The sequence below is a fragment of the Sphaeramia orbicularis genome, chromosome 2 (genome assembly GCF_902148855.1).
Source record: "Sphaeramia orbicularis chromosome 2, fSphaOr1.1, whole genome shotgun sequence".
NCBI classification, from domain to species: Eukaryota; Metazoa; Chordata; class Actinopteri; order Kurtiformes; family Apogonidae; genus Sphaeramia; species Sphaeramia orbicularis.
In genome coordinates, this window is record NC_043958.1 from 28,080,883 (window position 1) to 28,095,042 (window position 14,160).

Sequence of the window (14,160 nt, forward strand, 5' to 3'; positions counted from 1 at the left end):
TCAAATCAACATAACTGCGTGCTTTATTGATATACAGTAAAGCATTTTATAATACAGTAGTAAGGCATATATTTGGTGGAATCTGATATGTTGTGAAGTATTGACGCGTTATTTGAGAAATGATGTGAGGATGAGCAAAACAAAACAAAAGTTAGAAGTGAATAAAATAAAAATCAAATCAAATTCAGTGTCTGCATCCAAACCTTTTGGATCATGCTGCAAATATTCTTATGCAAAGACACACCGTCTACTCTCCAAACCTTTGAGTGGTTATACATTAAATTATGACTTAGTCGCACATGCTAATATCAGAACACCTCACACAGCACTAAACAAAAACCTTTTAACCAAAGACAAAGTGTAACACTCACTAGAATGATTGCATCGTCCACACACAAAACAAATATCTAGTACGTCCCAGATATGACAGTAGTGCACGGGTTCTTCTGGATTGATTGTTTTATATATATATATATATATATATATATATATATATATATATATATATATATATATATACTTGAGTCGAAATGCAATGAATGCATCCGGACATTCAGATTTAAGGAGCAGGAGTGAAAGAAAATAATAAAAATCAATTAGCTGAGCACTGAGGCAATCCGAGAGGACTGCCAGGCTGAGTACAGTAGAGAAATCGCCTCCGAACTGGACCTTCACAATTCACACGAGGTAGAGCTTGCGTTATCCGAATTTCACCCTGCTCAAAAAAAAAAATCCCCGACTAGTAGTCTGGTAACAATCTAGTGCTAAGAACCAAATTAAAACCACATTCTTCTCAGCTCCTCTTACAGTACTTTAACTTTTAACTTCTTTACCCAAACACAGTGTACTGCATGTTCTCCAAAGACCTTCAGGAAGTATTTTGACCATAAACACTTCCTGAACATCTGCCAGTGCAATAATGGTTTTACTTCTGTTGCAGCCCGAAACAGAACTGAGCGCCCTTTACTAAAAATCATTAATAATGTAAAAATAACATCACATATTGGCAGCTTCTATGTTAATTCACCTCTGAATTTCATAAGCTCTCATGAACAGCTTGGACGGGTAAAAAAATGCCCATTTGGACTTATTTCTCCTATGAATATCATCCGGCTTCATAAAGAGGACAGGGATGACTAATGAGGAGGGCCGATGTTGCTTTAGTGAACACTACGACTGAACAAGCTTTCCTCGACACCAGTTGTTATTAATATGCGTGGCCGTATACGCCATGACTCATCTTAGCTTTGACAAGGCTGCGGCTCTCACTGAAGTCGTTGGGAGTAAAGTCATATACACTGACAGACAACGAGAAATGCAAACATTTATGAAATATCTTAACAGTTTTCCTGTAACGTTAATCAGAAAAGAACACTATATTCATTTTTTGACATGAAAATGGCACTGATCTGTGCTTTTAGTCAAGGTTAAATGTCCACTGTGGATTTTCCCATAATCGCAACAATAACAAAAGATGTAGCAAGGGATGATGGGAGTTACAACCCATGAAACTATTATTAGCAACTTTAATATAGTGTCAAAAACAGCTTCAAGTGATGGTAAACAATGTTTAACAGGTGACCAAATGAAATTTCTCTAAATTAAAAATTCTTTGGAGACAATTTGTGAGTAGAAAAGTATAAAACTCAACAGTTTTAATGTGAAAATGTTAAATACAGTATCTTTAAGTTATATCTGGCAGTAAGCAGGGTGAGTGGATCATTACTATATTATTGTTACCAAGTGTTTATGTTTACGCATTTGGCAAGTGTAATTATGTGTGTCTATTATTTTTCAGCTGAGAATGACTATATTTTAAAGGGGATGTGATGTCACCGACACGGGGTATTACATACAATATCTCTGAATCTGAACATGGTTGGAAATCAACTAAATATGTAGCATGGAGCTCCTCCAGTAGAGAAATTTTAATGTGCAAAATGTTAAAATATCACTAAATTGGACTATGACTGAAAGAAATGGATAAAAGCTCCTTCTTGTTGTGTGTTTGACTGTCATTAAATGTCACATCAGACCAGACTGACTGTAAGCACTGAACTTTTATTCATTTCTCAAGATGTTACTTGTTAAAGCTCACAAACAGAACGACAAATGTCACTGAGTTGATAAAAAGTCACACTTCCAGTCTGTATTTGTGTCTTTTTTGTCTTCTGTTTCGTGTTGTAATGATTAAAAAAAGGTCGTTTGGCTGTTTCTAAATCTGACTCATTATGGACTTTGATTTTTGTTAAAGGGCGCTCCAATAATCGGCCGATTGTGTCTAATCGCGTCCTATTATGTGCATTAGATTGGATTAATGACAGTTCTGAGTCGGGTCTTTTACAGTGTCTGTTTATGCACACAGTACGCTGTGCTGAAAACAAATACAGGGTTGCCATGGAGACATTAATAACAGGGAAAATGAATAGAAGGGCAGATGGATGGATGCATGGACAGATGTAAAGATGAATGAATCACTCAAAATAAATGTGAGGTTTGTCAGCCAAATCCAAACAAAGCTGTAATGTTATGTGGAAATTAGGCACCACACACACACACACACACACACACCCACCCACGCCCACACACACACTCTAACACGCACGCACATTTCCACAGACAACGTACTGTAAAGATCCAGGATGCCTGCATTACCTTGACAGTAGTGTACGCTGTTATAGAAAGACATTTTCCTCTTAGAAAGCACCCTTATGATTACAATCATTCTTTTTTTTTTTTTGATACAAATGTCTGAAATGCTTTAGCTGTTTCCCCGATTACAAAGAGATGGCAAATATACGATCACGTCAAACACACTTATTTGTATCTCATCGTTCTTTGTCCCACCCCACCAAACCCACTCTTGTTTTATACAATTGCATAGAAGTTTAAAAACCAGCCTCTGTTAATAATAAAACAACTTCAGGACGTTTTTAAGAAACTACTGAAATCTACAAGTTATAATGTTTTTGTTTTCTTTTTACGCGTCGTTGCTGTAACCGCAATCCTTCACAAAAATAGACGTTATATATTCTCTTTGTAAACTGTGTTTCCGATCCAGTTGTTTTGACTAGAAAAGCATGCGATAGGTAGGAACAGGGACGGGGGACGGGGGGTAAGGAGGCGGGGCTTAAGGACGGGGGGGGGGGGATCAGAAGGGCAGGGCCTCGTGCTGTTCGGCGCTCTGCTCGTCTGTCATCACGTTGACCAGGGACTCCATGGCACGGCCCAGATCATCAGCCATGTGGAACAAACTGCCAATACTGGGACCTGAAGAGAAACAAAGACACAGATGCTCAGAGAAAAGTGACAGCGTACTAAGGGTTAACGCAAGCAAAAATAACACCAGAGTAATACCCACGCACACATACAGCATCAGGACAGGGTGGTGTAAATCTACATGAGGTGATACATCACAACAGGATGTACCACTATCATGTGAGATAGACAGGAAAGATAAATTTTAAATTAAAGTGCTTGGATTAAGTGTTAGTTAATAAATAACTAGATCCTTTTAAGTCCTAATGAGGCTTTATTAACATTATTATGTGTTAAAGTTGTTTGTAAAATGAATGAAAGAATGAATGAATGAGATGATCCTTTGATAGTGGACACTGCTCACAGGTAGCACATTTGTCTACGTTCTGTCTCACTGACTGTTTCTCAATATGAAGTTTGTGAGTACGGTCTTGCGAACTTGGCAAGTACGGTCATGGTTTGTGTGAACTTTGTAATGGAACAGTACTTGGGCCCCGAATGATGGTGTTTCATGAGACCGCGAGTACAGAAGAACAGACAAGAATGCATTTTGAGAAATGGTCTTTGTCAATTATATTTGTGATAATTGGGTTTATTTATCTAAATAAAGACAGAGATGTTTCGGTAGCTGTTAACCCTTTTAAGACTGCCATTTAAACAGGCGTCTTCATGTTTTCCTTTGCAATTAGTGCCAGAAAATGTCTTTTTTGCCAATTCTTTTGCACCTTCGTCTTCAGGAAGAACAAAACTTTCAATATCTGGCCATTAATTATCATTATTATAAATAATAAATGCATAAAACAGTGTGTTTTAGTCAAAAAAAAAGAAAAAAAACAGACTAGAAGTTTTTAGCAGATTTTATTACCAGAAACAACTGCAAATGTCCATAACGAAACTTTTTGAGATTGCAAAAATAAACTTTGAACTACTTTACATCTGCTCAAAAATGCTTTTTGGTCTTGAATGTTCAGTATCCATGTTACGGCTTCATATTTTTTTGTTATTTCCAGGTGTTTTTTTTTTGGCCTATGTGGAAGTTTCTGAAACAGTTCCCTTCTAGAATCCTACACTACTGCCATAAAGTGTTACATAATGTTGGAAAGCTCAGGATCTCCCCTTTCTGATGCCATTTGAATTTTGTGGCTGGTGCAAACTGTTCAAGAGTTGCAGTAATTTGAATTCTGTAAAGTGCAAAATGCAGCACTGTAGAGACTGCTGTTGTTAAAGGGTTAAATTCCACACAGCCTCCCCAAGCTACAGGAGCTGAAATCAAGAGGGGGTGGGGGGGACACCCAAACTGTACTATTTGTCCAAGATGAAATATGACACCATTGCACCCAGCCTCGTAAAAGACAAGACACTTTTCCAAACTTCCAGGAGGATCCATGGTGTAAAGCAATCGAATCTGTAACTACAGCTGTCAATCACAATCTAACCTCCCCCCCCCCCACCCGAAAACACCTATGATCTGTCAAATCTGCAGTGTCTGCGGCTACAGCTTCCATAAAAGTTCTTGTTTGTTGTCAGTCCACTTGAATTGCAATATGTTGAATTTTGGCCTAATGATGCCAAAAATAACAGAACGCCTATGGGAAGGACACAGGGGCGTCACATGACAACTTCTATCACAGACGCACAACTCATTCAGGGGAAAATGACTTCCAAGTGCACGCTGAAGCAGCTTCCAGGATGAACAGACTCAAACTAAACACTGTAAATGGACGAGTTTCATTACCCATATATCCAAAACACCATATGAATAGAAACAATTCAGCGATCACTAGAAACAATGTCCACTGTGAATCTAATATGGAGGTCTATTTGCACATTCTGTTTGTGTTACTGATGAGATGAACATGAATTCAATGACCTGAGTATAGAATATAGTTGGAATCTATCTAAATATACAGGGTGGGGAAGCAAAATTTACAATATTTTGAGGCAGGGACTGAAAGACAGTGTATGACCAATTAGTTTATTGAAAGTCATGAGAATTTATTTGCCACAAGAAAATTGACATAATAGAAAATGTTTTTATTCTATGTGTCCTCCTTCTTTCTCAATAACTGCCTTCACACGCTTCCTGAAACTTGCGCAAGTGTTCCTCAAATATTCGGGTGCCAACTTCTCCCATTCTTCTTTAATAGTATCTTCCAGACTTTCTCGTAATAGTTTTGCTCATAGTCATTCTCTTCTTTACATTATAAACAGTCTTTATGGACACTCCAACTATTTTTGAAATCTCCTTTGGTGTGACGAGTGCATTCAGCAAATCACACACTCTTTGACGTTTGCTTTCCTGATTACTCATATGGGCAAAAGTTTCTGAAAAGGTATGGATAATAGTGTTAGGTATGATTATGACATCAGTATATGTTTGGTTTCAAAACAATTGACGTAGTGCCTGCTGAGAAAAAACAACTAAATGTTCATTGTAAATTTTGCTTCCCCACCCTGTAGATTAACGTCTATTGTGAACTGGGTCACAAAGATTTCAAGAAAAACAGAAAAAAAAGACTAAACAAGCATTATTAGCTCTCTAAAACCTGACATGTCATCGCTGACACACCCCGCACATAAACAGTTTGGATGGCTGTAACTCACCGTTTATGAAATTGGAAAAATTCCAACGGTTTCTAAAATCTAAGATGTTAGGGTTTAGAGGCTTTGTTGGGTCATTATGGTAATTTCATTCATGCCTCTACTAGAAGCTGGAGAAGAAGTCAATTTAGCAGTATTATAACATGCAGTAAACTGTAGATAATACATTTTAAAAGAGCTGGAAAAAAGTGCAAACGGACTCACTCACAGCATATTTTCTAACTTGTTTAGAGTCAAAATAAGAAAAAAAGTCCAGACGGACCATTTTAGGCTTAGGGTTTACAGGGTTAATATTATCAGAACCATATTCCTTTTACATGAATAAGTTTGGACATTTCTAAGAATTTATAAAACGGTTAATAGATTGAATAATTCTCCTTTTAAAGCTTTTTGCTGCTCTGCTAAGATTAATACAGTTTATTTTGCATGTATTAAAAGTTAACTATACTTTCTGCACCAAACTTATTAACTGATGCTTATTTTTAGGGACTCAGCGTAAACATTTTTTCTGTGGCGGCTGAGTCTGTCTGTTAACTGAAGTGTGACATATATACAGAAATGTACAATGTAAACACACATCACAGGCAACAAAACACAAACTCTGTTTCCTACTGCGAGAGGAAGAGAGCAGCGGTGCGACAGAGGACAGAAAAAGGAAAGGAAATTAAAGGCTGAAGGAGGAGGGATGAAAGATATTTGTTTTTTCCCACTGCATCAGCGTACCGTGATGTTTCCACTCTGCCATAACACCCCTCTGTAATGTGTTTTGTTCGGCTTGCAGCAACAGCCAGATATCTGATCTTGTTATTCATTTGATTACTGGATATTTTTGACATTAAAGTCCGTATGTAAATGGTGAGGGTAGAGGCCAGACGCGGTGCCGATTTATGCAGTGGAAATACTCGTTAGAACTGAGGAAATGAGAGAGAAAGTTGAGCCACTAACCTCTCATGGATGTCCCCTTCTCCCTCCTGGCTCAGGAGAACGGGAGGAAAGGGAGAAAAGAAAGAGGGGGAAGAAAGAGGAAAACATGAGGCTCATTAACAGGTAGAGAGGAGAGAAGACGACTGCAGGCTGTAATACACTTTAGTATCTTTACTGGTGGGATTTAAGTGTAAAATGCTCAGTTTTCTCCACTAGCCTGAGGTTTGGACCTGTGACTGTTTTTCCGATCTTCAGGTTGAAATCACATAAAATTTTTATAGCAGGTTTTTTTTTCTTTCTTTTTTTTACCTTTCAGCTGCTAATTAAGCAGGTTATACTTTTAATTAGCTGTAGAAAAGTTAAATGCTTTAAGGCACAGGTGTCAAACATACGGCCCGCGGGCCACAAATGGCCCGTCGAAGAGTCTAATCCAGCCCTGATATTAGAACCGAACAATCATTTTAGTTCAGGAGCCAAATTCAGCCCAATTCAATCTCAAATGAGTCAGATCAGTAAAATACTATGATTATAATGACAACTCCAAATTTTTCTGTTTTAGTGTAAAAAAAAAAGGAAAATTACATGAAAATGTTTACATTTACAAACTATCTTTTCACAAAAATGTGAATAACCTGAAGAAATATGAACAGCATGAAAGGTCTTAAGAGATATTCTGCCTGTTACTAAACGTTTTGTGCATTTGCAGACCCACTGTGATTTGTATGTTGTAATGAACATGTGCAAATGAGAAGCTGAGGCAGAATATTGTTAAAATTATGCAAATTTTTCTTAATAAATTTTAGTTTGTTCATGGTTGTTCATGCTATTCACATTTTTTAAAGGACAGTTTGTAGATGTAAACATTTTCTTGATGTAATTTTCTTTTTTTCACTCTAAAACACAATGAAAACCTTGAAGTTAGACATTTTTAGACATTTTGCGGGGAGGCAAGGGGTATTATTTTTGGTGCGGTTTGCTTGATTGTTTGTTAACACTCCAGCAGTGAAACTATTGGTTGAATTCATACCAAATTGGGTTTATACATTGCCAGTGACCCAGAACCGATCTGATTACATTTTGGGAAAAGTAGGTCAACATTTAAATTTTTAATGAATTTTTAAAACCCCCCCCCATTTATTTGTAATGGGTGAAATTTCAAACGTTTGTATCAGCAAAACTATTGGTTGAATTCATACCAAATTGGATATATAGATTACCAGTGACCCAGAAAAGATGTCATTACATTTTAGGAGAAGTAGGTCAACATTTAAATCTTTTTATGATTTTTTAAAAATATTTTTTTCCCCTCGATAGACTTATAACGGGCCAAATTTCACATGTCTATAAAAACATGAATTTTGTTTCAATATACTTCAATCTTGGCACATATATAGAGGCAATTTATATGCTGACATCAGCACACACAGACATGATGACATCAGCTGGATCGATGCCAAAATAAGCTACAATACGTGCGAGGGGTGGGGTTTGTTGTGCTGGCACCACTTGTTTATATATTATTATGCTATTATTTTACTGGTCCGTTCTGATCAGTATCCAATTTCTGGAGTTATGTGATTATTCAAGTGATTATGCAAACAGAATAATGTGATATGCTTTATCTGATAATAGTAGTAGTCTGATTATGAGACATAAATACACCTGGATTTTTCCTTACTCTCATGTCTTTGTGCATTCATATCTATTAATATGATATATTTCTTTCTGGAAAATGTGAGCAAAAGACAATGACAGGAAGTTTGAGTCTACCGTCACTAAGTACACACATACTCCGAAAGAAATCTGATAATGGACTGAAAAATGTAAGCCAGGGTTTTTCGATGATTACATTTCTGAAGTGCATGTAAATGTGTCAGTTATTGGATTTTGACTTTTCATGTAAACGGGCTCATTCTTACAGATACTGAAACATGCAATTATAACACAGTAAATAATCAAAAATATTGGTGATTACAAAGAAGTTACATCCAAATATACTAAAGCTACTGAACACAGGTGACTATATCAAGGCACGTGGCCATTTACTACTGAAATTCAACAATATTACCCTCCTAAATTCAGAAAAAAGTAAAACAAATGTAGTGTTGGTTCAAATGTATGCTTTTAGGATTTTTCTATTTTCCAAGATATTTGTAAGAAAGCAATTAAATGTGAGTTACTTTACGTTATTAATTAAATTATTTAAATTCTTATGGTACTGTGCAGGGTTGTAAAGTGCTTATTTATCTATTTATCAGTGTCTTTATTAAAATCTAACAAAAATATACATGAAATATGTGGACAGTATTCAGGCTTCTACAGACAAAATATTAGCATTTAGTGTGACCTCTGTTCCCATGACAAACATTAGCCCAAACAATGACAAATATTTGACATGTCTTGAATAAAACCAGCAGTAAAATGCAGAATTGAAGAAAAAGTTTTTGTTTTTACCACATGAAGTTTTTGTTCTTATTTCTATTTGCATATTTTCTGTATGTTCTGGTTCCATCTTGATAAGGATAAATGCATATGCAGTAACATTACAACATAAAACCTTGACAAAAACATAACAGTGTATTTGTTCCGTACCCTGGCTATGAGGGAAAGAATTGTTGAGCTGTTCCATCACTTCCTCCAGCCCAGATGCATCTTGGGAAGGGCTGGACAGCTCATCATCACCTGAAACAACAAAGGAGGGAGTTGGGACGAAGAAAGTGTTTTTCTTTTTTCTGAATTTTGGCAGATGCACAGTCACGTTGTTTACAAGCTTGGGAAGTGTGATACACACTTACGTATACACAAATATGTTTACACACTGCACTGAAGTGAAATGTAGATGTACGTCCAATAGCGTGGTCTCTGCATGCTGTGATATCTCCTCTTACATCTCTATTTATATCCTCGATGCTTTTAAAAAGGTGGATGCAAATTAAAGGATTTTAATGAGTGTGTGTATGTGTGTACGCTTTTACCCATTGTATCGGTAGTCTGGCTGGCGGCCACGCGGAGCAGAGGGAGGGAGGAGTCGGAGCGCTGAGAGGAGGTGGAGGGAGAGGACAGAGCTGTGCCGTTCACCTTGGAATCCGTCTGAGACACACAAACACACACACACACTTTAGATACAAACAATTGGCAGCCGAGCCACACCGCTTAATTAGAAGAGTCAAACTGGAAGTTAAGTGTGTGTGTGTGTGTGTGTGTGTGTGTGTGTGTGTGTGTGGCCAGATCCTCTCCTCTCCAGCAGCTATTACTGGCAGTCAGACAATGTCGAGGAAGCTGCTTCAGTTGCATTGTGGGAACTTGGAGTAAACTTTAAGTCTCTGCTACTTTATCTGAGACACTGGCTAACCCCTCTGCTGTCGGACACTAAAGCATTTAAAGGTTCAGTGGCTTCTTCACAGCCATTTCATTCACATTATTTCATACACAGCCAAATCAAGTGCAGGGTGAAGCTGTTCTGAAAGCTGTCAGACTCACTTCAGCATCAAGTCCAGGGTCTTTGATGTGGCTTTTAACACTGTTTGCCAGCAAACAGAGATCTGTTTCGAGGTTCAACATAATATAGATTATAATCAGACAAATTAAGGGTCTCATTTTGCTTTTCTAATTACACAGAATTTGACATTTCCAGAATCTATTATATAAAAAATAAAAATTCATCACTCTCAGTTTCCACATATAACTCATTAAAAGTGAACTGAAATGCATTTATCTGTGTTGAAATCAGACTCTCTTTTTGCTGTGTTTGGGACATTCATGGGCAAGTTTTGGGCAGTGGGTGTGTAGCACCGCACACAAACAGGGCATAGTAGCAGGACTTTAGATGCCAGACCATACATCAGCAAAATGGACAACAAAGCAGAAAAAATGGGGCAAAAACATAGAAGGAGCTTGTTCCAATGAGGGGTTGGCTTTCAGCTGCTGCCTGGATACAGACTGGTGTGCAGTTGGCATTGTTTTCTGTTGGATACACCAGTGGTCATCTTATTCAGTTTATTAAAGACTTTGCTTTCCTATTATGGCAAATATAACTTTCTAATGACACTATCCTGCCATATATGTATACAGACATTGTGTTAAACTGCTACAGATGTGGCTAAATGCCAAAAAATATTGTTCTTACATTAAATCTATTTTTTGCCTCAAAAAAGACTCAAAGTGTGCGAATCTATGTAAGGTTTTCATATATTCATAAGCTCGATACCTGAGTATATAGATTAATATCCTTCTAGGAAGTCCATGCCCACAATGTATTAGATCATATTATGAACGTACATATAATATGTTATACTGCAGCTGTAGTGCTGCATAATCATGGCTGATCATTCTTAATGGTCTATGACAATGATCATACCACATTATTAATGTTCACATTTATTACAACTAGGGTGCGATTTGTCAAAAAACCAGAGGGGTGTGTGTGTGTGTTATATACATGAGGGGGGGCGGTCCATAACTAACGTAACTAACGCTGGCATGAAATGAACGTGAAACTTTACATACTTTCAACGTCCAACTCCCGGGTTCTACTCCTCTATTACACAGTGGATCTTACACGAAATTTTCACAACTTCTAACCTGTATCCAGTGGACACACAAATGTTGGGCTCCATGAATTTGTCACGTTTACCCCTGCTTTACTGCGCCCCAGTGCATGGGGACGTTTGCGAATTCTGAGACTGCCGACAGTTCAGTTCAGGTGAACGTTAGTGCCAGTAATGTAGGACGTAGGTGTAAGAAAACTGTCCCAACCTGCCTGTTATTTACATTGGTTGGTTGCCCCCCCCCCCCCCCCCGAGGATGAAATTCATTGAGCAGAAGTAGGGATGTAAAAACCACAGGGGGGGGATCAAACCCCCCCCGCACACAAATCACACCCTGATTACAACCAGCTTGTAATATCTGACTTCCATCTAAGTATTTCTTTAATTTATTTAAACCACCCTGTGGACAATTACATTACATAACTTATTATACCCAACTGATTATACCTTATAAAATGATTAAAACATGCAACAACATTAACAACTGTAATAGATTTTGATCCTTGTAAAAATATTAAATGACCAGCAAATATGAATAGTCCAATCCTGACCCCGTAAGCTATTACAAAATCTCTTTAAACGTGTTGTGATTATTGTACGAAAACTGAATACTCATGAATGCTTAGTAATATATACATGCCCTTGATATTTTATGGGCAAGATTATAATTCAGTTCAAGTTTTGGTGCATTACAATCAGAATAAGTTTTCCTCTAAAACTAGACTTCCATTCCTAAACTGGATTTGTTCACATTAACAGATGATTGTTTTATGTGTGGACCCTGAGTGAGCCTGTCCTCAAATAGAAATACACAACAGATATGTGTTTAATGTGGCAACTGTGTGAGGTATGTGTGTGTGTGTGTGTGTGTGTGAGTGAGTGTGTGTGTGTGTGTCACCTGTTCCAGGAGCTGTCTCAGCCTGTGCAGTTGGGATTCCAGCTGTTTGTTATGATCCTCCAGTATTTGCATTCGAGCTTCCAGACGTCCTTTGTGTTGCCGCAGCAGTTTAGCCTCTGCGATGAGCTCGGCGTCCCGTGCGCTCTGTGGCGACACTGGGAGCATCCCCGGGGGCGACGGCAGCGGCGACAGGCCCTTCCTGTCGTGAGCCTTCTTCAGACGGTCGTACTCAGCGTGTAGCTTCCTGCAGAGTGAGGGCAGATGACTTAATAGTCGAGATTTTTATTTAACAAAATTACACTTTCTACTATTGAATTCTCTCTTTAAAATTTGTATACATTTTCAACTGTGATGTTTATGCACCTGCAACTCTAAAATTGCCCATACAGTATATCATATTGTTCATCTCTGACAATCTTGCACATTTAACATTTTATTTATCTCTGGCAGTTTTACACAATTACTCAAATATTGCACATTTATGTAAATACATATTTTTCTCAGTAATAATAGTTTATATTTTGTATATTTTCATGCTCATTCTCTTTTCATGCCATTCTTAAATGCCACTTTTGTTTGTTTTAATTTCCTAGGTAATTATTCTATTTCTGGAGTCCCCCTGAATTATCCTAAGTTCACCACACAGAAACTAAATGTGTTAGCATTTGCTTCTTTGATGGCTCGTAGATGTATCCTCCTTCTTTGGAAGCAGAACACGCCTGGATAACGGACGTAATGTCTTTCTTGAAATTGAAAAAGATCAAATTTTCTCTCAGAGGAGAAATTTTACATTACATGGAAGCCTTTCCTCTCTTACTTTGATGAAACATCTATAGAAAACAGAAAAGAATAGAATAGCTATAACACTCATAATTAAGTGAATGTGGACCACTGTGGGTGGGGGGGTACTACTTTTCTCTCTCTTTTTTTTTTTTAGTAAGTTTTTGTTTGTTGTTAGTTGTTTTTTTGGGAAACTGGAAAATTGGACATGGTTATACCTGTGCTGAGAGGATATGTATACTGAAAATGTGCCCCAACAAAAAGATTATAAAAAAAAGAAAAAAAATTCTATTTCTATTTTTATACATCTTAAATTCTCTTGGCATTCAGTGTGGACAGCAAAGTAAGATTTTCATTGTATAGGGAAACCAGTTTCTTAACTGTACACATGACATGGATAGATAGATGCAAAGGACAAAGTGCAGTTTACAGATACAGCTATTGTAAATTTACATTTTTGGACTGTTACAATAAAAACGCAGATTAGAGGACACTTGGATGTCCTAACAAAGTGAAGACAGTTTTTTACTGGGGTTGAGGTTTTATATTTGAGGCATTTTCATTACCCTTTAAACCCACAGGGAAATACATATAAATCCATGTTTTCTCTGGAACAAACAAAACATTTAGAAAAAGGATATGACGCTTCTATACAACCATGAACACAAAAAATGGTAACTGAGAAAGGAGAGAGGTAACTGTTAATAAATAATACTTAATCAGGCTCTTTGAATTCTGGTATGGAGAGACCTCAATGTACTGCATCTCAACAAAGCAGAGACACAAACACACAAAATTAAGAAAACATCCTCATAATTTTGAGCACACATTCACAGCAAATCCTCACAACACAACCTGATAAACAAACTTACTGCCAGCAGCACAGATGTGATTGCATAATTCAGATGTCATCGCAGACATCTGCTGTTTGCCTAGTCTCGCAAACATCACAAAACATCGCACGGCAAGCTACATTCGTCACTTTTTGCATCATCTTGAAATGTGCGACCTGTTGTGTGTTACCGGACTTGCACTGCGTGTGTGACCAAACTGATGAGGATGTTTTGTAAATGTGCATGTACGTGCGTCCTCTTTTGGCTGCTTTGTGTCTAAATGTTCACTGTTAAGATACTGTAACATGTTGCAGGTAAC

General features: G+C 37.5%; 1 protein-coding gene across 13 annotated transcripts in view; it reads right to left on the reverse strand.

The window, feature by feature from the left end:
• Positions 1-14,160, reverse strand: part of dmd (dystrophin) — a 348,302-nt gene continuing 334,142 nt past the window's right edge. For 11 of the 13 annotated variants that reach the window (XM_030154578.1, XM_030154571.1, XM_030154565.1 and 8 more), the window contains 4 exons: positions 12,229-12,472; positions 9,759-9,873; positions 9,376-9,465; positions 1-3,270 (listed from right to left, as the gene is read on the reverse strand). In XM_030154578.1, coding sequence (XP_030010438.1) covers positions 3,152-3,270; positions 9,376-9,465; positions 9,759-9,873; positions 12,229-12,472 — 568 coding nt within the window. In that variant the 3' untranslated portion in view covers positions 1-3,151. Of the gene's footprint in view, positions 3,271-6,804; positions 6,831-9,375; positions 9,466-9,758; positions 9,874-12,228; positions 12,473-14,160 lie in introns of all 13 variants that reach the window. The other 2 variants (XR_003937328.1, XM_030154551.1) reach the window with 2 other exon arrangements.